Source organism: Passer montanus, unplaced genomic scaffold, assembly GCF_014805655.1.
Source record: "Passer montanus isolate IOZ18808 unplaced genomic scaffold, ASM1480565v1 scaffold45, whole genome shotgun sequence".
NCBI lineage: Eukaryota > Metazoa > Chordata > Aves > Passeriformes > Passeridae > Passer > Passer montanus.
Genome location: NW_024369373.1, coordinates 6,581,691 through 6,606,288, shown reverse-complemented (window position 1 = coordinate 6,606,288; position 24,598 = coordinate 6,581,691). Strand labels below are relative to the sequence as shown.

At 40.1% G+C, this 24,598-nt stretch overlaps 2 protein-coding genes and 1 long non-coding RNA gene across 4 annotated transcripts; 1 reads left to right on the top strand and 2 right to left on the bottom strand.

Moving 5' to 3' along the window:
* Positions 1-805: 805 nt before the first annotated feature.
* PRMT7 (protein arginine methyltransferase 7) lies at positions 806-17,532 on the bottom strand. 2 transcript variants are annotated; one of them, XM_039721427.1, is made up of 18 exons: positions 17,397-17,532; positions 16,743-16,912; positions 15,791-15,827; positions 14,350-14,499; positions 13,695-13,803; positions 12,899-13,011; positions 11,324-11,565; positions 10,988-11,165; positions 9,801-9,928; positions 8,847-9,009; positions 8,404-8,487; positions 7,328-7,375; positions 6,444-6,533; positions 5,683-5,844; positions 5,309-5,383; positions 4,747-4,907; positions 3,467-3,563; positions 806-2,911 (listed from the first exon to the last, which is right to left on the bottom strand). In XM_039721427.1, the coding sequence occupies exons 2-18, from the start codon at positions 16,835-16,837 to the stop codon at positions 2,756-2,758; spliced, it is 2,088 nt and encodes a 695-aa protein (XP_039577361.1). In that variant the 5' UTR covers positions 16,838-16,912; positions 17,397-17,532; the 3' UTR covers positions 806-2,755. The 2 variants fall into 2 exon arrangements, with proteins under 2 accessions (XP_039577361.1, XP_039577360.1); XM_039721426.1 differs by lacking the exon at positions 17,397-17,532 and adding an exon at positions 17,072-17,383 and having other exon boundaries at positions 2,707-2,911.
* SLC7A6OS (solute carrier family 7 member 6 opposite strand) lies at positions 17,426-21,428 on the top strand. The gene is made up of 5 exons (XM_039721437.1): positions 17,426-17,685; positions 18,365-18,742; positions 19,085-19,282; positions 20,158-20,281; positions 20,747-21,428. Exons 1-5 carry the CDS (start codon positions 17,452-17,454, stop codon positions 20,866-20,868), a joined length of 1,056 nt encoding a protein of 351 aa, XP_039577371.1. The 5' UTR covers positions 17,426-17,451; the 3' UTR covers positions 20,869-21,428.
* An 859-nt stretch (positions 21,429-22,287) lies between these two features.
* On the bottom strand, positions 22,288-24,517 carry LOC120508098. The gene is made up of 2 exons (XR_005628923.1): positions 24,310-24,517; positions 22,288-23,136 (listed from the first exon to the last, which is right to left on the bottom strand). It is a non-coding gene; the product is annotated as an uncharacterized LOC120508098 (long non-coding RNA).
* Between the last annotated feature and the right edge of the window lie 81 nt (positions 24,518-24,598).

The window sequence follows — 24,598 nt, the reverse complement described above, 5'->3', positions numbered from 1 at the left end:
TCCTCCCCCAGGTGTGTGCCTGCAGTAAAATGCCCCATGGAAGAGGACAGAGATAGAAGCATCATCTTATTTTGTTCTTGCACACATAAGTAAGAAATGGCCAGTGTCCCTCTGTAAGCAGCTGTTTTCCACACTACTGACAGATCACATCAGGTTTTTAAGCCCAACCTGAAGAATTCAGACAAGTCAAGAATGAGTGTTACATACAATAAATAGTTCTAATTACACACACTTGTGCTAAGGGCTTGCCTCAACTTAACAGCTCCCAGCAATTTTAATTTTAAATCCTTAAAGCACTTGCAGTGCCTGTCTAAATGCACAAGCCAGACCAGCAAGCATTACTGATGTTGGTAACACTCACAGTGAAGCAGAACATGCAGAACATGCACAGGGTTTCTTGAGCATATCCATCAGATTTTGCTCTTCTAAGGAACCCACAGGTGCTGAAATACGCTCAGCATTCCATCCTTCCAGTGGTAGGCTTTTTTGGTTTTTTTTTGGATAGCAGCAATATAATTTCCTGCTCCAGGTGTACTGAAATTTAAGATGTTCTTCCTCATATGCACATAGCACACAGCTCAGCCCTGAACACAGTTCTGCAGGTGGCTGCTACTGCATCCAGCCCTTCCCTTTCACTGCACCCACCCCTGAGAACCTCTACAATCCCAGGTCTCATAACACAAAAGGGGTTTAGCAAGGATGCCCCTCAGTCACCATCCCTAATATCCACTGCAGGGACCAGGTAATAACCAGGTAATAACACTGATAACAAAATACAAATTCCCATCAATGTGGATTTCTTCCCTTTGGCTTTTGAACAAATTTATGTTTTATTTTTTCTTAGGAAGTACAACTCAGGCACAGTTATCCATACACAGTTATCTTTCAGAAAGTAAATACTGCACAATAAAATACTGTGAATTTGGTTGTGGTTTTTTTCCTATCTTATTTTTTCAAACATATAAATTCGAACATACTGCTATTAGTTTTGTGTTCCTGATGGAACACTGTACTCTTTTGGTGGACCCAGAATGCCCTTTCAGAAGCAATTCCTACTGCAGAGCAACAGCAGCTCATGGTTTCTGTGTCAAGCCAGACACAGGAGTTACAGGGCACAGCCAGAAGAGCAGCTGTACAATTCCAGCCTTTTTCAGCCTTGCACAACTGTGTCTGTGCCTTTAAAAAAACCAAAAAGGGCCAAGCCTCTATTTTAAAGGCTTGGCCATATTACTGTTCCCTTTAAAACTCCATTGTACAACACATAACAGATTTGCTACCATACTTTCTGTGGGCTAGGCACAGTGTATCAAAACTAAAACAACTGTTTCATGAACAGCAACATACATATTCCAGAAAAGTCTGAAAGAGATGAAAAGTCTGAAAAGACCAATGTTAAGCATCTTAAAAGTGCAGTTTTGAAAAGTGAAATTCACAGACCTCATCAGCAGCTGCAGGGCTTCTGTTCACTAGGAAAGTGGATCTAAAAATTTGGGAATATTGCAGATGGCTTGTGGGTCTATAAATATGATCACAGCACTAGGGGAAAAAAAGGAAGAATTTTTACTCACAAGAATGATGTATCATGGTGACTAGCAAAGCAGAGTAGGGGAGGCTCCTGCTGCCTTGTGGCTTCTTTATGATATTTCTTTCACTTTGCTAAAGCTGCTGCTCAGAGAAATAGCAGTAGCTTTGGTAAACTGTCATCCCTGTGGATGGCTGACATAATTTGGGACTGGCAGAACATTGATTTTCTATCAAAACCTTAATAGGTCACACATACAAAACAGATACACCAATTGATTCTTCATCTAAAGCAGAACTCATTTCACACAATGCCACTGCAGCCAATGTGATCTGGAGAGCAACTAAGAGAACCTCAGTAGTGGACATGTGCTACTGCAGAGCACCTCACAACTTAGCCAAACTGGCAGGTTTTATTTAAATCTCTGATGGAATGAGTAATTTTAAATCACATATTGAATATTACATATCTCATAAAGATTTGCTTTTTGCCCACGACTCTTTTCTGTTTCTGGTCAGACTACCATCAGTTTGTCACTTCCAAGAATTTGAATATGTACACTTTCTAATTTCTAGTCACAGCTTTCCAGATGCTGGTCACTTTTTGGCAACGGACTCTTCAGAAATGCAGCAACTCAGATCATCAGCTGCAGCTGAACATCAGTGCACCACAGTTTAATTCCATGGCCGTTTCAGCTTTGAACCAGCCACAACTCAGACAACAAGTCTGAGAGCAGCTAAGCTGTTTCCTTCTCCCTATTAAATGTACTAATATATATATGTAGCTTGACTTGGGATTTCTTTTTGTGCAGTCTGGAGATTATTTCCCATTTTACAGTAACAAGAGCAAGCCTAGAAATAGATGTGTTTTAACTCACTTTTCTCTAATGTCAGTGTAAGGCCTGGTGTCCTCATCCAATGATATGCCATGCAATAACCATCTGCTACTGTCAAATCAACTGTTTCCTACCTCCTCAACACTATGTAAAACCCTGAAAAAGATGATAAAAAGCATGTGTGTATATGTATATAAACCCTGACAAGAATACCTGCCCCTAAGAAATGGTTCTCTCTACCTCACTAATTGTATTTTGAAAACAAACCCAAAAAGGTTAGAAATATGTTAAAGAAAAGTTTGTTGTCTGAACACAATGAAAGAAACCCTCTGCTGTACAAAAAGGGGGAAATACTGTGTGTTTATTATAATTTAGGAATATGAGCAGGAGAAAGTATTTTATAATAGCTGAAAATCCATGGCAATCTCTCCTGTCTTTGTGTCAAAATTTATAGCATATGTGACAGCAGTAGGGTCTGACAGAATTTCTGATTCAATAACAGAGCTGAAGAAATAAACAGCTTGCTTGCAGTGGGGATTCCATTCACAGTTTCCCTACAGGAGAGAGTTAAAAGTGAAAGCAGTCAAAATCTACAATATTATTATTATACACTAACAGTGCAGTAAGAGTTCTTGCTCCCAGCTGAGATCAATGATCAACAGTTATCATTTACACTGCCATCCACTCCACTATGGAACACATAACTTGAAATACCATCTGCTACACCACACACTGAAGTCACTGACTTAAAAATGGATTTGGTCAAAGAATACTGAGATAGAGTACTAAAAATATTTACTCCTTCCCCTCCAAATTTTTGCTTTTGTTAAACTGAAGTTATTTGTATGAAAAAATCTGCTTTGACCTAGCATCCCATTTAAATTCTGAATATGATCCCAAACTAGGGAACATTTGGATGTAAATTAGACTCTCCCATTTTAAGGTACATCCCCTGCTCCCCACAAAAACATGAACAGATATTTTTAGTAATTCTGATGACACAGTGTTCAAACAGTGTGAGAAGGGGTACTACACAACCCAAGCATGGCCAGCAGAGACCCTCTGCAATCCTACAGACTTTGACATAATGAATTAAAATGAAGATATACCTTTTCATTGGACAGTTGCATCAGTCCTGTACTAACTGAGATATCAGCAGTAAGATGATATTCCATCCACAGAACTGCTCCATGGCTCTTGCCTTTCCTGGGGAGAGATGCAGGATAAAACCTGTCACAATCCTGGCAGCTTAAACACTGCACTAGTGTTTAAGTCAGAGCTGCAAAAGCATGAACAACTTCCTTCCTTGAAAGAAAGCTGAACAGCTGACTGAGTTGGTAATTGGGGGCAGAAACTTTATAGTATTTGCAGATATGAAATCCAAAAAAAGGCAAAGAAGAGAACATGTCATAACTACATCTGCTCAGCAGCACAGCCCCTTAAGCAGCACTGAACAACATGGCATGAATTACACAGCATACGCTGAGAGCTTCCTTTAGAGACCCCGGTTTCCACTGACTCTGAATTCAGAGGAAATATTTACCACTCACACTGTGTCACTTCAAGTGCCTGCTCCACAAAAAGCAGAGGTCATTGCACTGTGCTGCCTGTAAACAAAACTGCTGCAAAGGCACAGAGACCCCACACAGATGGCTCTGCAGTCTTTGAAAGCCTGAATTTGGTTTAATGAGAAACATTGAGTTATGTATGCTCTAGATAGTTAAAAAAGAAAACTTTCTCATTTTTAAATTAACAGCATTTCAAGTTTGAACAGAATTAAGTACAACCCACAGTTATAGAGGAAAGTATCTCAGAAGATGTGGCAAAATATAAAGACTGCCAGGATTATAGTTAGAAGGAAGAATATCATATACATTAAAAGCTATTAACATATATACAACAATTATATGCTACTGGCATATAATTTTAAAGCTATTAAACTTAATAAGTTATTAATTCTTAAGCACGATAAATTTGACAAGCTAAGTAGAAGCTTTTTCTGCAAGAACTCAGGAGTAAGCAAAAAACAGAAACACTAAAAAAAACAGGTAATATTTTGTTTTCTCTAAACTATAAATTAATCTATTTAAATTTTAAATCATGGTGAAAGCAATTAAAATGTTATTTTTTAAACAGAGGCATATTATCTAATCTAATAATAGCAAACATTATTTTAATATTGTTATAGCCTACTGTGAATATCCACAGGAAGCTTGTGTCAGAGCAACTTCCACAATAATCTTAGGTCACATTATTAAAAACTGCCAAGTACATTTGCACCAGTTAAGTGTAACACACTTAAAGGAGCTCTAAACTCCTCTAAAAAGCTTGACTGGGAGGTAAAGAAATGGATGATGGCAAGAATATTTATTGCAGTGAGAAAACTGACCTTAAGAGCTTCACTGAGCCCTCTGTGCTGAGACAGTGCTGTGGCACAGTTTTTGTGAAGTCAAATGTCAAAACTTCCTGGGGCTCTGAGAGTGACTTGCAGGGATATTCCCACAGCGGGTGAGGTTCTGCTTCCTTGGATTCCCTAAAATTCAGAGAATCCTGAAAAAAGCAATAAAATTAACCGAAAACAACAGAAATGCAAACCCATAGTATTCAAGAAATAAAGCTGCAAGAGGGCAGGACTGCACTTAGTCACAAGGGAGAAAATGTCCTTCATGCATGAAACCAAATGCTGTGACTGGGGCTCTCAGCCCTGAAACAGAAATGGGCACTTTCAAAATGCAAACTGAAATTTTCTTTTCCCTCAACATGAATTCCACTTACAACTGCCTGTACCCCTCCAAACTGATCTAGAGCAAAGCTCTAGAAACTGATACAAACAAATCTCAAACAATGGTGTTCTGCCTAATACACAAGTTTTTCAACAGTCACTAAATACTTTATTAAGCCGAATAGAATTTTTATTTTGCAAAGACTTGTGATGAAGCTAATTTTCTTACTTTAATCATATCATCCATAGTCCGGACATCAAAACCTTCACAGATGCCACATGGACTCCGGATTCTCCATAAGTCCTGTAAGAAACAACAGCATTTTGTCTGGCTGTATCAAAGGAAATGGGAAAACACAGTTCACTAATCTCTAATCTAAGTAAGTATCAGAAAACATGCAACCCTTTTATTTTACATGGCAAAATTACTTGAGTTAATTTGCTGACAAGAGATGGCTGAAGTAGCAAAATTCACCCTTCAAGATATCAAATATTCTTCTCTCAGGTGGTAAGTACAGAACATACTGGACAGTATGAAGATGCAGTAAGTTGTAGAGTACTTCAGTTTTACGTGGATTTGTGTAAATATCTGAACAATCTCACCTGGAACTCCACAATCATCATATGCAAAGAAGCAGACTGAGGTAGGACAGTGACATTGCTGGCAAGGTGAGTGCTCACAGCTGTCCTGGCATACCAGAAATACAGGTTATGCCATGGCAACAAACTTGTTGTGAAAAACGGCTCTCCCACAAGGACAGAAATCTTGGCAAAGGAGGGAAGAGATAAAAAACATTATAATCAAGAACAACAACTCACAACACACGCTGTTTAGATCTTCCAATAGCTGCCAGTGCAATATATTAAGTGAAATCATCTAGACTGCTCCATAGGGATTTAATTACTGTACACTGCAAGTACAGCACACTGGACATTGTTCTGTGGGTTTAGCTACATTTTAAATTGAATTTCCCTGCAACAAAGTTTGTGAGAAAATATTGAGTTTGAGTTTGGAAGGCTTTGTAATGAGTCACAGAATTTTTAAGTTTTGAAGTATGTTACTACTTCCAAATAGATTGCAATCTTCTTGAGTGGCCTGTGGAAGAGTTACAGCCTTGTAGAACCAGTTAAACTGCCTTAACTACTGGGGCAATTATGCAGCAGGGAAAGTCAGACCCTTCAAAAACAAAGCAACAACCCTCCCACATTCTTCAGTCTCCTTTAGTTTCAGTGACACATGGTCTGAACTATTTTAATTTTAGATTAATTGGGATATAACAGGATTCATTGTGGTTACAATTCATTTTTACCTTCTGCTCCCTATCAACCCCTGAAATTCAGTATAATGGACAACCATAACATACCTTTTTATCCTCCAAATGAGAAGGCTTCAGCAACTCAGGACGAGCTTCTATTATTTTAATTTTATCTTCAAGATGATTTGCTTTAAAAAACTAAAATCAAAAAGTAACACACTGTCTTTATGAAAAGCCACAGTTGAGACCAAAACAACAATTTTATTGAAAATAAATTAGAAAAAAAAACCCAGCAGCCAAAAGAAATTTTAATCAAACTGCCTACCATAACTCATGAGGATGATACAAGTCTATTCTTGAGGCTGCATGCACCTAGAGCCAACATGTCACATCTAGAGAACTAAGGCATGTGCCCTTATCTATCTAAAAAGGCAGATAACACAAAAGTTGCCTCACCTTCATTTGTTTGTACTTTGAAGCATATGAGAAGGACAGTCAAGAAAGGTAAGAATCATTTCACCTATGAATACTCTGCATATTTGGCTTTTCTTTGAGACCAGGTTCCAGTCCTCCCCTGCCCACCATTCCTGGTTTTGCACTTCTGAGCCACAGGCTGAGCCAGATCTCTTTCAAATACACAGTGTCACCTAAAGGAGCCACAGCCCAGTGATGACCCCAGGGAGCTGCTTCCAGTCACCCTCAGGCACCAGCTGCCTCTCCTGCACTGGCAGAGCCTTTGTGCCCTTCCCCAAGGCAGAGCAAACAGCAGAGCAGGCATTCCCACCTCTCCCAGCTGGGAGACAGAACTGCTGCATGCTGCTTGCCAGGTGAGACTGGTGCAAGCTTTGGGATGCTCTCACTAATCCCCAGAAGCAAACAGCCTGGCTTTCATCACCAAGGCAATGGCAGCAGCAGAGCAGCAGCTCAGGCAGACAAGCCAAGAGGCCTCTGCAAAGGAGAGATCCAGCTTTAACAGAACATGGAATACTCACTTTTTCCATGACAGAACAGGACACACCAGAGTTTTCTAATGTATACACCTAATGAAAATACACAGTTAGTCAAACTAGCTTTACAGTTTTTAATTAAAAGCATATGTAACTGAAGAATGAAGCAACATTTTGATGCCCTAGTGAGCATAGTTCATAAGAACCATGCATATATTCCCAATATAATGAAGTTTTTTAACAACAAAACACCCCCCAAAAGTACAGGTTAAATACTTCTGTTTTTACAGCTATACAAGAAAAAAAAAACAACAACAAAAAATCCCCAACAGAATGCCAATACTTATTTTTAATTTTTAAGTTGCATACAGCATATTAACATTTGTCCTAAGCACATATTTACTCATGAACAAATGAAAGTGTATCACCAGTGTGCCAAATTGTAAATACTGCTTAATATGACCTGACTGTATCAGCTGGAAAGTGCTTAAAAGCCTTTTGCAGTAAGAAAAAAAATTAGTTTTTATCCAAAATTGATGAATTGTTAGGCAATATGCTACATTTCTCGGGAATATATTACATTACACATTCCCAGATAATCAGTTCAGCTCTAAGAGATTTTAGTTTAAAGAGCCCCCCATCAAGTAGGGCATTTATGTGAGTGAGACAGCCAGGCAGCTCTCAGTTACACACAGACCCAATTCTCTTACTGCTTCCTACTCAGCTCTCACAGACCTTCCACTCCAGACTAGGTAATAAATGCAATTATGGAATTGCAAACACAAAGGAAAAATATCCTCCCACACATTTAGGTCCATCGAGTGTTTTCAAAAAAAAACAAGATACAAGATGGCAAATAGGAAGCAATGGGGAATGAGGAACAGCACTTTCCCTCAAAACTGCACATTGGTACATGTCCAATCTGGTAATTATTATCTTCCTAGACTTCAGCTTCACCAGAGATGAATTTAACCTCCCCTTCAACACAATGTGAGCCTATTCCTCACTTGTCCATGAAGAGGCACTGCAAATAGGTAAATAATGAGCTGGAAATGAACTACATGAGAGAAAAATACCAAGCTAAAATGCAAAGATCTGAAAAACAGGACAAAATACTGTACCTGCTTTGCTCCAAGATAATGAGCCAGCACAGGCAGCAGACTGCCATCACTGATACAAAGGCAAACACTATCTGTTTTCAGAACCTACAGAAAACAAATAGTCACTGTTATTCTTTTTCCAGATGGAAAAGTTTTCATATCAAATAACTGTAAAAAAATTCTCATGTAATGCCCTTGGCTTAGGTCTGAAAAAGTTTGCTCAAAAATGTAATGGATGTCTTTATTCAACTACCAATATTACATCTGACAAACACACAGAGCTACTACAAATTCTACAAATTAATACCAACGTTCTCAAGACAAAATTATAACTTCTATCTGCTGATGGAAGAAAAATACACTTTGTGAGCAAAGTCCTTTGCAGGGGACAACAAATTCCATAAATAAAGCAGGATGTGCATCCCTCAGAGAAGGCAGTAGAAGCTGCAGGCAGCAGCACTCACTTTCCTCAAGGCCTTGATGTACTGGCGTGTTCGGCTCTGATCATTCAGCTCCCCAAAGCGGGGCCTGTTCCAAAGCAGGTGGGCACGACACCTACAGACAGGACTCTCCAGGACACAGGCATCTGCTGTATGCTCCTCTTCATCTGCTCTATTCTCCCCTTCTCTGGAAGAAATTTCAATGTAGTATCAACCACGGCATCAGTAAGATGTTTTTGCAAGCAGGCACACTGATGCATTTTGAAAGGCTGATATGCACAGTAATGAATACGAACTCTGCTGTCACTTTTTCCAAGTTACTGGTTCTCCAGAGACATTTCTGCAACTCTGCATTTCCAAATGAAGAGAGGTCAAAAGAAGTTTTCACCTTCTTTAAAAGACAAAACCAAGAACCATCCCCCACTTTACCACTAACTGTGATGGTTAGGTACTTTAGGCTTTGCCCTTTCAGCAAACAGTTACTTGTTTGGATTTTGGATTCCTAAGTAAAAAAGGCACAGCAGATTCAGACATTTTAAAGCTAGCACTGGTTTTAAAAATGTTTGCTGCTATTGTCTTTGCAACCAACATGATTAAGCTCTTTTTAATCTGAGTAAAAGGCAGTAATCTCAAAAAGACAGTGCTGACTAGGAAAATAGAAAATGGCAATTTTTTCACTTCTTTACCAGTATGCCACTTCAGCTGTGCTGTATTTTAGGATTTCCAGGAATCAACCATGATTGTTTTATGCTTCTTTGTCAGAGAATGCAACCAGGTACAAGGCAGGAGCTTGCAGTCCAACTGAGTTTTTAAGCATAATATGTATTTTCCACCTGTGCATTGCCCATGAAGCAGCCTTTAACATTTTTCTACTCTTTACGTTCTAATCTTGCTCTTCTACAAAGGGAGATGCTCTAAGAGCAGCAAATGCTCCAGCTTGGAGCAAGAGAGCAGCCTTTTCCACACACAGATTGTTACCTGGCTTTCTGCAGGTTGTACCACACAGAGTACTCATCACGACAGGCAGTCAGGTACAACTTCTCACCCTGCAGAACTGGCTCCTCACGTGGAAGAAAATAAACACACTGCATCCAGTGATCCCTCCACTGAAAAGGGTTAATACACAAAACCTCAGGAACTCACTCATAAATGGCAATGGAAAGTAAACAAATAGTAGGAAATCAATTAGGAAGAATGGGCACAATTTTGAAAACGCATTATTAATTTAAAGAACCTTGTTCAATTTAGCAAGGCTGAATAAAGACCAATATCACATATTGAATAGTATTGATTTCTTGCAACAGAATAAGCCTGAGACCATTGGCTTGCCCACTGGCCAAGCTTTTATTGCAACCAAATGAAAAACAACCCAAAATTGCATTGCATTTATCAATGCTATTTACCCTCCACAGTTAACTTGTATTAGAAACTGTATCAAACTTCTGACAGCCTCATGTATCCAGAATTATGTCACTTAGTGTCACTCTGATCACAGCACAACTACTTTGTGTTTTAAAAAGCTTGTTTTTGAACTGCAAATATCCTATTCTGATCAGTCACTCTAAGCTGGCTCCAATTTGGTAATTTCAAATTTTATTCTCAAACACGCTACAATCTTTTTCTAACTTCTTTTTGACTAAGTCCATCCTACTGGTAAATTCATTCACAAAAAAACCACAGGAATCTGACTTAACAGTGATAGTATTTCTGTAACTGTCTGTATCAATCCAGCTCTTTCCTACACAGCCTCTTTTTTAATGAGTATAAGTATACCACCATGAACATAAGATTTACTTGAAGATTTAATAGAAGAACTACAAGGAAGCAAACCACAGACTAACATTTAAGCAGAGATAGGGACATTTAAGGAAACAAATATGGAAATGTTTATTTCTTGAATGTAAAAGAAATAACAATATCTGGAAGGACAGCTTCAGTCTTTAAGCTTTACATAAAAGACGACCCTTAATCTTTAACATTAAAGAAAACCTAAAATGGGCATATACCATAGCTAAAATTTCTACAATTTGCTTATTTAGCATATTCCAATACATTAAATATTAACAAAGTTCCTAAGCAATTTAAGGCAGAGCTGCTTAAACCCCCAGTACTCCAAAGACTTGCTCAGTTATCTGACAATGGTATCTGAAGGCTCAGTATGTTACCTGCAAAGCAGAAGTGGGTTTTACCCAGTAGGGAGCCATTGTGCAATTTATCATCCCAGAGGGGTCCATGTCAATATCCCACCAGGAAAGTACAATTTGTGCCTTGCCAGATTTCACAGGCTCCAGCTGCACTTTATAGCAGGTAGAAGCACTCTGCACTGGCTTACTGAAATCCACACTGCAGAGAAGCATGAAAATTGTAAAAAGAAATATTAGAAAGGAAATTGTAAAAAGAATTCTTCAGAAATTCTCACCACTTTCTTAAAGTCAATACACAGCTTATATGAAAGGCATAACAGGATAACTTTGTTTTGAACAAAACAATGTCTCCCTTACCTGAACATTTTCACCACATCACTAAGGGTACTGAAGTCATTTGAAGGCATCTGGTTCAGCTGGATATCACAAACAGAAGGAAGACCTGGACAGTTCTCCACCTCTGAAGGTGGAACAAGTATTTTTTCACCATCCTCTGCCTCAACATGAACAGGAAACAGTTTCTTCCAGGACCACATTCTTCTGGATTCCACTAACTGGACATACACTGTTGCCCTGTGAGGCACTGCCTCACATCCCTCCTGAGTGTTCAAAACAAAGGGTGAACACATTCAACAAGTTTCACTTAATAAAATAAGTGAGAATTAAATCAATTGAAATGCAAACCCATTTAAAGAAAAGTTAATTTTCTGGGACTGGGAGCTTCGAAATCTAAAATACAAATTATTTTAGAGACTTTTGTAACATCAGATCAATTTCTCTTATTAACATCAGTGAAAATTAAATCAATTGAAATGCAAACCCATTTAAAGAAAAGCTAATTTTCTGGGACTGGGAGCTTTGAAATCTAAAATACAAATTATTTCAGAGACTTTGTAACATCAGAGCAATTTGTGAAATAGAATACATGTATCTATCCTGTTCAGTGTGGTTCAGCAAGGCCAGATTACTTCATTGACCATGCAACATCATCAGTTTAGTAGCCTCAATTAAACTTGCATTTCCATTCTTGTTCTGAAATATGAGATCTAGCCTGAGCTTCTCAGGGCAGAAAACTAATAAGCTATGAACAGGAAAAGAGCTGCTGATCGTAATGAGAAACTAAGAAAAATAATGGCTCAAATATTTATGCAAGGACAACTTTGGATCCATGTTTAAAGAGTGAAAAACATACAAGTTGTCCTAAAAAATTCCACTATGAACTAAGAGCTATGAAGTCTAAAAACAATGCTTTTACAGAAAAAAGACTAATTGCAATTTAGAGTTGTATATGAAGAGTAGTATAAAGTTATGGAGTGTAATTGTCTTTATATGGTGTCTTTTAAACTGGTGAATGGAAACCTGTCATACACATTTTAATGAAGGGAAAATATTAGAAAATCTAAAAGAGAAAGGCCCAAAATTGTACCCATATATTATAAGTCCAAAAGAAAGGATATTATTTAAATACAGCGTTTAAAATATTTTCACATGCAAAATGCATAGGGAGTAGTAAGAGCACAATGGAAAAAAAAAAACAGCCAAAAATGAACCAATGCCTGGGAGGTAAAGCTCATTAAACTTAAGAGTATTTTAATTTTTGGTTTTTATTTTGGGACAAAGTTGTTATTAAGGAGAGCTTCAAATCAGAATTGGATGCCTTTCTGAAAGACATTTCTTAACCAGCAAGTTATTGGTTTCAACACAAAACAACTAGGTGTAATTTCAGAGGCTGTGACTTACAATATGAACTCAAATAGCTTTATTCTAGGAATAAATTTAGTAAATTACTGACTGAATAAGAAGTTAGCAGAGCTGATGGTGTATTTACCAAGGGATATAGGAGCCTAAGTTCTGTATAATCTCTATCCTACTGAAAAAAAAGGCAGAAGAATTTCTCTAATGATAGCTGTGACACACTCCCTGTTTTCTTACCTGTACAAGATATTTGTGTGCATGCTCATAAGTTGGTAAAGCTCCTTCTCCAATCAGCTCTGTATCAAATAATTCTGTTACCAGGATGTTGGCCTGACACTGCATATCTCCATCTAAAATACACAAATTAACATTGTAATGTTATATCTTTACATAAATCATTCAAGAAGATGCTATCCTGAATACACAAAGAATTAAAAAAACTTATTCCTGTTTGAGAGTCTGCTGAAGATTGGAAATTATTTTCCATTTGAAATACAAATGGCTGCTGAGATATTACCAGGACACTTTCTAGAATGTATCCTTAAGGTTGGAGAAGACCTTTAAGATCAAGTCCAACCACTAACCCAGCACCATCACCATGTTCACCACTAACCCAGGTCCTCATGTGCCACATCCACACGTTTCTGAACACTTCCAGGGATGCTGACTCTACCCTTTCCCTAAGCAGTCTTTTCAGTGCTTTACAACCCTTCCAGTGAAAAGAAATTTTCCTACTCTCCAGTCTAAACATTCCCTGGCACAATTTGAGGCCATTTCCTGTCATCCTGTCACTTGTCACCCAGGAGAAGAGGCCAACCCTCACCTGGTTACAACCTCCTTTCAGGCAGCTGTAGAGATGAACCCACCCCAGCTGCCTCAGTGTTCTTGATGCACTTGTTTTAATTAAAAAAATGTTTAGTGTAAGTAAGTAAATGTCAGAGTATGTAAGTAAGAAGTGTTAAAGAATAAGACCTAGTCCTTTATGGTTTTCAGGTACTTGCCTATTTTTTTAAGTCTAGCCTATTTTTCTCACCTGGGCCAACTGTGACTTCAGTGGAATGCTTGTTGATTACTTTGATCTTGTCAGAAAAACCATTTTTCTCCACTATCTTCACAGCGGCATTAGCCATGGGTTTGAACACCTGTGAACAGCAAGAGTGCAACAAAATGGTTCCCCTCAAGTCAGCTTTCAAAAATGGAAAGGCACCAACACAATGCAATATATTTAGTTCCCAAAAAAGATTAACATCTTATCTTTTGCTATGTTTGAAATTCACTACCATGAAAGAAGGCAATGAGGCTCACTTGAAAAATTCAGAGCTTCACTGTTAGTTATCAGCTGCCTCCAAAAGCTACTCCAATTTAACTTTTGAAACACAAGAATACACATTAATACTGCAGCATTTATGTTAAATTAATTTCTTTGTAAAAATAAAGGTATCTATACATGCATCAACAGAAGCCCCTAAAGACTTACACATACTCAAGACACTATGTCAATGAAACCAAAACCCCCAGCACTGAAATACTCACTGAAGTATGCCAGAAACCTGCTTGTATTAACAGTGTAATTGTGAAGAGAATTTCTATTTCATTCAGAACAAAAATAACAGAGATAGTACATAGCCTGAAAATAACAGCATCACAAAGAACATGTTGAATATGTGCAACCCCTAAGCAATGCTCACCTCAATGGCATAGCAGAAATCTGCCCCAGCTGAAGCTGCCATCATGGACAGGAGTCCTGTGCCAGTCCCTATGTCCAGCACAATTGCTTTCTCACCTCTCTCTTTTACTCTGCTCACTGCAGCACAAATACCTTGGTAGTATTTCACGTTCTGTGAAAAGAAAAAATCAGCAACATTTTATCCATTTATGTTTTTAATTTGTGTGCAGTAATCTTGCATTCTTTGATTGTGAGTTTATAATCAGAAAAAGGCCTATATTCACTCTTCATGCCAGTCACACCAAAGCCATCTTCAGCAATAACAACTGCACCTGGCAGAATCAGCCCATTTAAAGTACATCAATATTTATCACAATGTTTATTATTATATTACCACTGGCCAATCAGCTGTGTATGATTTCCAAATGTGATATATTTTCCTGAGCAAATAATAATCAGATCCATGGGAGATACTACAGGTTTTCTGATTAATTTTCCCCTGCAGGACCAGTCAAATAGTCATATTCTCTCCATGGCAGTACAAGAGCTGAAGTATCTTGGTTTAGATTCCTCTCTTCATCTACTCAAAAAGGTTCATACATGAGAATTAAACCAGTGTCAATCCTGGTTTTTGGTTACAGGCCATTAAATGGAGCTATAAGCACACCAGCATCAACAACAGGGAAAAAAATGCTGTCAGCCACAAGATACAGATTGATATATATGCTTTTATTTTCTTTATAACTACCTACTCTAAGACATTCTTTTGCAAATGATTTATCAAGCCTTTCCAAGGAATACACAACGTTTGAACATTATACATTTGGAAGGTCTGCTGGACCCCCTTCTCAACAATTCTAGTCAACAACTTTGATACATATAATTCCAGTAGCTGTTTTAATCACTCAGACACAACCAGCTGCCTCTACACAGTTTATTAAATGCCTGATCCCACTGACGTGTTTTAATTCAATATGAATTCCAGATTTATTGTGGAGGCACCACAAAAATCTTTCAAAACGTTATTGATGGAAGGCTTACTTAATGGCTAGAGGAAAGTGAACATTTGAACTATTCACTCCAGACTTCACCATGCCTGTACACATGGTAGAAACACCACAGAAAAATAGACTTTACTTATACTCCTATAAAAACTAAAGCCCAGCTTCACTTTTATAGCCTTTGAAATGTCATCTAATGAGCTCTCTGTCAAAAATGTCAAACACAGAACAGCAAAATTGGCTAGTGAATATAAAAATGTTCTGCAGTAAACAATAGAACACTAAAGTCAGATGTAAAAAGGCATCTGTTGATCTAAGAGCAGGTCTGGTACCTTACAGAGCACAAAAATGTGATCATTTAATCTTCCAGAGAAATGCATATAATCATACAGTGACAGCTATTCAGGAGAAATACAATGACTCTTTTCCCACCATTCAAAAGGGTTTTGCTTCTGTACTTACTCTGTCCTTATCATGAAGCATATCTGCATAGCGTGACCTGCAATAAAAGACACTCCAGTTAAAATACTCCATTCTGCAAAGCAACTGGTCCCTGTGCCCCACAAATGCACAAACTGACACACTCTTTGAGGACCTAAACTGCTTCTCTAATCTAAGGGATTAAACTACATTTAGTTTCAGTGATCTGGCCATCAGCACATAAATCAACTCATGAACCACTGGCACAAATCCTCTCCACAGCAATGGACCCAAGCCACAGACAGACCTACGGACAAGCAGCTGTGAAGTAGCACCTCAGACACACACAGAGTCTGAGACACATACAGAGCAATGAAAGACAGACTTTTTTTTTTCTGGCCATCAGCACATAAATCAACTCATGAACCACTGGCACAAATCCTCTCCCCAGCAATGGACCCAAGGCACAGACAGACCTACAGACAAGCAGCTGTGAAGTAGCACCTGAGACACACATAGAGTCATACAGAGCAATGAAAGACAGACCTTTTTTTAACTAAGACTTAAACTTCTTTGGTTCCCATTTCTTCATGGGTTGCACTACTCAAAAATATGCAAAATAGATCTCACCTTCTCTGGCTATTACACTAAGCTCTTAAAAAGCAAGAACAGACAACTGCCAGTTACATGTTGCACTGGCATTTAAAAGCAATTTAGTCAATGCATTTTGTCCCAACTCAGTCACTATCAGTATCAGGATCAGCCCCACAGAAAACATTTTTAAAAAGTTAGAAGGAAACTACTTGGAGAATGATTTACAATATTCTAAATTGACAGCTCTGTCCTGTACATCACTGGGCACATCTACAGTCTGTTCACCTCATGCCCTTGGAAGTTCTACAAAGACAGACCCCCAAACTGCCCTTTAAAAAAATCTTGGATTTGGTCATTTTTTAGTGTCCTTTAATGGAATGAGCCACTTTTCCAAGCATACCTTGCAATCTCCTGGTGGTAGTCATAGTCCTCACCCTCTTCCAGCCACTCCATGGAGCCAGTGGTTGGATTGGCTCTTCCACAAAAGGTCTTCATGATCAATCTCAAGCTTTATTGTAATATTTATGTATTGTGTGCAGCTTTGCTTCAATATAACACACAAAATACTGTCTGTGAAAAAAACCAAACCAAAACAACCATAAATCTTTTAGTAAACACAAGTACCATTTAGCTCTTGTACATTTCCCCCACTACATCCGCCTTGACCAGAAGTACTGGTGACAACTTTATGCTTTTTTCGTAAGGACGTTTTAAGCTAAAATCTGTCACCTAGCCCTACAGTGAAAGGGGACCCTTTAGATCCTCCAGGTGTAACCCCTGAGAACACAGCGCAGCAAAGAAACCAAGACAGCAGTAAATCCTCGTGAAGAGCATCCCGTAAGTGGGTCAGGCCGCGGCGGCTCCTCTCCCGCAGTCCCCACAGCGGGGAACCGGCACAGGCCCGGACCTTCCCGCCTCAGGACCGAGCTGCGACGGGGCACGGCCAGAGCGTTCTCCGCCATGCCCCGCCCGGACCCAGCGCAGCGGGCCCGAGAAGCTGCGGGCTCGTCCCCCCTCAGAGCCCCAGGCCGGCAGCTCCGCCAGCCGTGCGTACCTCCCCCGGACACCGCGAGTGCCCACCGCGAGCACCGCGTGTGCGCCCGCCCCGGATGCCGCGTGTGCCTGCCCCGGACACCGCGTGTGCCCGCCCCGAGCGCAGCCCGTGCCCGCCCCGGCACCGCGTGTCCCGTCCCGGACAGGGCGGTCGCTCCCTCTTGCTGCGCGTGCGGCGGAAGCGCGGCGGCCCCGAGCCGGCCGAGGCGCTGCTGCTGGCCTGCAAGCGGCGCCGCGCCGAGCCCGTGGAGACCGACCTCTTCAAGCTGGTGGCCACCGTGTCCTCCAAGGTACTGGGCGGGCCGGGCGGGCCGGAGTGAGCCGGTGCTTCTGGAGGGGTTCGGAAAGCAGCGGCTGTGTCTGGCTGCTGCTCGCGGTCTTTCGGGGCTCCCCTGTGGGTGCGGCGGTCTGGAGGATAGCCCGGCCCCGGGCAGCGCCGGTAACCGAGGCACGGCGGCTCCTCCCGCGCTGTGACAGCCGCGGGCCGGGCGGGAGCAGAGCCACGGCCCACAGCACGCAGTGACCCCCGCGGCAAGCTGTGCCCAGCACTCGCTTTTCTACACTGAGACACTCTTCCTCGCTTGGAAACTACAGAACAGTCCATAAGTGAAGCTTGAATTTCTGCTGTGTGAGATGCTGAAGCTCAGCCCTACAAGGATAACAACCGCCATCCAGCTTTAGGTCCGTTGCAGTCTTCCAAAGGCATGTGGTTTCGTTTGGAGAACTATTCTGTACCAAGAAGTTGTTTAAAAATCAAATTGAAACAGTCTTAGGACTTCTGTTCTATATCTTGTGCTTTTCTCCCCTCATAACAAGAGATTGTTATGTTGCTTAAAGTAATAGTAGAAGTTACTTGAATGTTGTTAGGATTATTGGTACTGTGGTTCTTCGTCCCTTCTAAGAAGGAGTATGACTTTCTGTGTGGATGTTATCGTTATGTTCCTCCTCCTTTTTGTTCTTTTCTCCCAGGATGAACCGGTTCAGAAGTATGTTAAAGATGCCATCACGCGGGACAGGGCAGCTCAGAGCCTGCGCCCCTCTTCGGGAAGCAGCCAGCGAATCCTTCAGGAGCTGCGTTGTGCCAAGCAGGCGCGGAGGAAGGAGAACCGGTACCGGGTGATTTCCAGCCACCGGCCCCACTGCACCCACACCGCTGCCCCTGCTGCCCGCGGCCAGGCTGCGCCCCACGGGGACAGGTCTGAGCCTGAAGCACTGCAGGATGCCTCACCAGAGGAGAGTGGTGCTGCGGATAAGAGTTCAGACTGCTGTGGGAAATTCCAGCTGTTCGATATTGTACAAGAAGAGGAGACAGTGGGAGATTCCAGTGTAACCACTGCAAACACACAGGTCAGCTATGAACTTATTGGACTTGAAGTATTTGGTATGGCTGTTGAGTGGTACATGTGGGCAGACTGCTGTAGGAGTTTTCTTGGACTGTAAGTATTCCACTATTTAATAGGAACTTTAACTAGATTGCAAGTTGGAATGTTTCATGAGGATCCTAAGGGCACTAATGTTGAAACAGACAGTGTGTGGAGCTGCTGCTTAAGGAAGGGCTTGTACCACCCTATTTTTTCTTTGCCCTGGTCTGATGTACAAATTCTCTTTTCATCTGAAAACTATTGGCTGTAAATAAGACTTTGCGTGACTTTAGTGGAAATACTCATTTTTTTTATTTTTTCTCAGCAGAAGACTGATCCAGATGCAATTCTCTGCAATGCAGTAGAGATGATCCGTGAACGTTTAAATGTTTCTGAAGATGGTAAAAAAGATCATGGTCACAAAGAAGATGAGTATGTTTATGACATCTACTATAAGGAAACATCAGCCCCTGACTGGATTGAAAATATCCTTTCTGTACAGCCCTATAGAGAAGAATATGAATTGGTAAGGTTGTGGAAAAAACAATCTTTCTCAACTAGAAAGATCACAAATAAAAGATGTTTAAAGTCCTGCTCTCAAAAGCTGCCATACCAAGAAGTCCTTTAAGGTAGACACTACATGTAAGCTCAGTGACTTCTGTGTTAGGCCGTTTGTAACTGCCAGTCCCATATTCCTGCAGGTTACTGTTGATCCCTGGACATCATATGACAAAACTGAAGGGATGATGCTCATGTAATGAGAAGAATCTGTCTGGTTTCAAACTGCCAATTAAATTTTGGCACACAAAAAACTTGAGTAATTTATGTCATGCTTGCAGTTAGGAGGCAGCCAGGAAAATGTCATTGTAAATATGACTAAATAAAAAGAAGAAGGGGTGACACACACAACCTTTACAGTATTTGAGGACTTGACTTTAGTCTTCATATGAGATATTTTTTCATAATAAATTGTTCTTCAGTAACTGTAGAGTTAGGAAGTTTAATGTAAGGTTTAGTTTTGTGTTGTATAGTTCCTTGATCAACAGACTTGTATATTAGAAGCCTGAAATGACTTTCTCTCTTCCTTGATCTATTACACTACTGCTGGAGTGAGTAGGATTAAGCTAGACATGAACTTTGAAATGCTGGAGTGGAACATATACATGTATGACTTCACTGATTGTTCACCTCAAGCAGATTTGAAGTGTTGTGGTGAATGCAGTGACAACTCCAATTCTTCTGCAGTGTGCCCTGTGTCACTGCAGAATTCCTTCTGCCTGCCATCTGTATGTATTTCCTGGCCTTTTCTGGTCTGTACAGTATTGCACAGGTGGATGAAAACTCACTTAACATTCATTATAAACACAGACACCCAGCATTATGTTTTGTGTTGACGTGCAGGTAAATGATGATCCTGGTCCAGAGGAAGTGTATGAAGATGAAGATGATGAAAATGATGAAAATAACTGGCGTAATGATTATCCTGAAGAAGATGAATTCTTACCCGAAGAAGATGGAGAAAAAGGTACACCTGTTGTAAATGCTGTTTGCTTTCCTGCTGTGCATGTATACATCCCCTCTTTTTTACATGCTATCCCTAAAAAAGCAACTTAACTGAGAACTGCTAGGGTAACTTCCTGCTCTTACAATGGTGAAATGTGCGTAGAGGAGGATTATCTTTCTTGGAACTAGAAGAGAAATTAGTGTTTATAAAAAAACAAAATTGAGAAGTCAAATTGAGGCTACTGAAATTGCAAAGGTTTGCTTGCTTAGAGAAGGAATCCATTACTTGGGTTCACATGCAGTGAAACACTGCCTCTGCCTTCTGAAGTCCCTAGCCCAGAGTACTTCAAGCACAATTCAAGCCTCAGCTCGTACAGAAGTTGTTCAGACTTCGTTAGTTTCTCAAGAAGCTTAATCTAGTCTGACTCACTTAATTTTTTAAGTAAAAATAAGGGATAATCCAGAAGTGTTGATGCTTTCTCTGCAGACTCTGAAGAGAGCTTCAGTGATGAGGACCAATGTTACAGGAGAAGAACATGGGACAAATATCGACAGGAGGTTTTGCATGAATTTGGATATGATGAGATTGAAGATCTGGGTTCTGACTAACAGGCTGGTTTTGGAGATGAAATGCATACTGAAAGTGAACATTTGCTGCTGTAGGAGAATGTACTATCTGAGCAGCCAGCTTCAGCTGGTGGATATTAAACAGATGGGTGTGACCTTGGCCACTTGACAACACAATTTTTTTTCCAACCATAAGATGCTCTATACTTTAAAATAGAATATTCCACCCATTGCATGTGTTGAGGTTTTGAAGGGACCTTTTATTTATTTCTGTTTTCCCAAAGCTGCATGCCCAAGAGTTTGTACCTGCAGGAAATGTACAGATATGGAGGTACTGTTGGCAGCAGCCCTTCTGGTCATGTCTAATACATCAGGTTTCACAAGAAGACCCATGTGTCTGCCCTGATGGCAAGTGGGAGTCCTGGAAGGCATCCTACCCTACTGCTTTCTACTTAATTTGTTCCTAAATGTCAAGTGACTTTCTTCTCAAGTGTTTGAGCATATGAAATGCCTTGACCTGTCCATTACTCTCCCCAGTAGTTTTACTGTTGGAGTAGAACAATGTGAATTTAAATTGTAAATAAAATTGCTTTTTGACCAAGTTTTCTTTACTCATTTAAAGATCACAGAAGTTGGTACAGCTGAACTCAGGTCACCATTTTAATTTGCATTTGTACATCTTTAAAACAATTCCATTGTACTTGTTTGGACACATGAAGTGTTTCAGCACTCTCCTACTTGAGTCTGTAAAAAACAGCTGATAGGATTAGCTCTTAGCTGGTCAATATCATTCATGAACAGGAGACTGCAGCAGTACTTAGGCCAGTCAGTCTTGACTGGTAATAACAAGGGAGTAGAGGCAAGGTATTTTTGTTTGCTTCAGAGAAAGGTTAACATGGCAGTGCAAAAATTCCAGTATCCTCACTATTATTCAGGTCACTGATGCAACTGTGGTGCACCCTCTGAAGTGTGTATTGCTTCAGCCATGATCTTGTAATTACAAGATTTAGTTCAACTTAAAAGCACAAAACCATACATCTGGCCAAACTCAGGTCAACTGAGACAGACAGAAAGTAAAAATCTCAGGTATGTTTTTGAAATACATCTCACTTTGCCAGACAAACAAGCTTCTTGTTGCCTTTTGTTGCAGAATTCAGTATCAAAACTGTCCTGATTTAAGGCTTACAGCTTTGGAATTACATAGACTATGAAGCAGCATGTACATGCTGCAGTAGCACCTTTACTTCTGTTTTTATTTCTAGTTTTTCTCCCTGCTACTTAGCTGTCAAGATCTAGTATCTGCCACAGAAATTCTGCTATAGAAGGAAAAAAAAACCTGTGGTTTCTGGGAGGTTTTAGATGGTCACTTTCTAGTGAACAGCACTGAAATTTATAAACAGAATTTTCTGACTGCTGAGGTAACTCAGTACTGTCTTCACTGAAACAGTTCACAAACAAATGTTTACAGGCTTCAAACTGAATGTTTTAATTTTGGAAGTTCCGTAAAACCTAACAGTAATTTACAAAGTACTAACAAGTAAACAAGAAAAAAATCAACCATTAATCAAATCTTCAGTGGCAAGGTGCTTAGCTGATTAAATCCTTCCCACAGTCAGATACATTTCCATGTAGCATAGAGAATAAAATCTTTAAGGGGAGAAAGGTTGTTTCAGTCTATAAATAATGGAGCAGAACTTAATTTATCATTAGGGGCAGAAAAACAAATGAAGTAGTTTGTTGTGACCAGTTTTCTTCTGGGAAAATAACTGAGATAGTACAGCAAATCATTTCATGCAAGCATCCATCAGAATTAAGCTGGAAATGACTTAGTCTTTGGAGTCAAAGTGGGTTTCAGTCTGACGTAATAATGCATTACTTCACCACCTGGTTCTGCAGAAATCTAATTTGATCCATTAGCTCTTACCATTTTCATACCAATTCTGAAGAAGAAACAGTATTGACACACAGCTTGTGTGAGTAGGTAATGAGTAGGTAATCATTATCCAATGAAAACCTGCCCTGAAAACATGCCACAGTTTAGGAGGATGGCACAAGGGCATGATCCACGTTGGAATCCATCTGCAAGTAAGAACACTTTCAGCATTTCTGAAAGACCACTGAAAACAGTTTTTCTGTGTCTTCCAGTTCCAGCTCTTCCCTTTCATTTGTGTAATTGCTTTATACTCCCTCCTGCTTCCTGTAATGGCTTTAAACTTTACTTGGATTTGATTTCTGGTTTCTTTTCGTCATTTGGGTCCACCTCTGTTAAAACACAGTAACAGAGCAGCTGAATGTTTCGTGTGACAGCACCTGCAGAGAAATTGGAGACAGATTAGAACAACAGCCACCTATCTCAACTCTGATTACAAAACACATCTGACTAATGAAAGCTGACAGGAATGCTGTCCACTTCTCTTTAGGGAAACAAAGAATAAAAGCTAGTACAATAACTGTGTCCCACTCAGGTTTAACAGGATCTTAAACTGTTCTGTTGATATCCTAGGGTGTTCTGCTTCTTAGGCAGAATCCTGCCAAGTAAATGAAGTAAAATCTTTTTTCTCTATAATTAAGAGCGTAAAATTGGTGGAATAAAGAAAGCCAAACTAATAGCACACAGGAAAAGCTACAACATTATTGGGTATTTACATATGATCTACTACTGCAGCACCACATCCTGCTTTCAGGGTAAGGTTGTGCTATAAATCTTCCTCACCACATCCTACATCATGGCTGTCTCACATGGTAACAATAACAAAAGAACACCGATGGAGAAAAGTTGAAATTTGTGTAATTTAACTGCTGTAATTCAACAGAAGGCAAAATTCCATTCTTTACTGACATAAAATCTATTTTCAAATACCTGATTCAGTAAAGCTGGACAGTTTGTGCTACCAAAAATGTTCACACTTCTTACAGTCATGAATCTTGGTTCAAATAAAGACTTTTTCCTGATGTTCTGGCTATTGCTGAACAGTGTTTGCACAGTATCAAGGCTTCTTTTCTTTCCTCTTACTCCTCTCTTCCTGCAGCTGGCAGGATGGGAGAGGGCAGGAAGTCTGGCAGGAAGATGGCCAGAGCAGCTCACCCAAACTATGCAGAGGGGTATTTCATGCTATCTGATGTCATGCTCAGCAACAGAAATGGATTGAGCAAGAAGTGTTTGCTTGTGGCAGTGTTTTCCCATACAGCTGTTGCTTGGAGACTGGCTGCACACTGGGCTGCCTGTGAAATGTGTGACTGATTGCTCTTGCAGCAGCAGGGCTTTTTCCCCTCTTCATTACTAAACTTTATTTGACTTGACCAGCAGGTCTTCCCACCTTTGTTCTTCCTGTTCTGTCCCTCGTGCTGCTGGGGGTGCTGATGAGCCAGCCCTGGGTACTCAGCTGGGTCAGCCCACCACAGCCCTTTCCATCAACAGACCAAGAGTCACTCACTTTCTTTTCCTCTTTCCTAACAACATCTCCAGCTAACAAAGAAACTTACCCATAATCTTGTTAACAAATCGAGGTCTCCTTGATGCAGGTAAATAGACTCCCAAGAAAAAGAATGGAATTCCAGATAAAGCAATAGCAATTCCAATCACTGAATTTATAAAGTCACTATAGAGTGGCACTACCACCAGAAATATTGTGCATATACAGAATATTATTGGGAAAGCCAGACTCAGCTGCAGACAAAGAAAAGAGAACACAATGTTAATGAAATATTCACTGTCTATAGTTACAAACATTATGATACAGACTTTTCTCTCTGAAACCCCCTTTGTGGAATT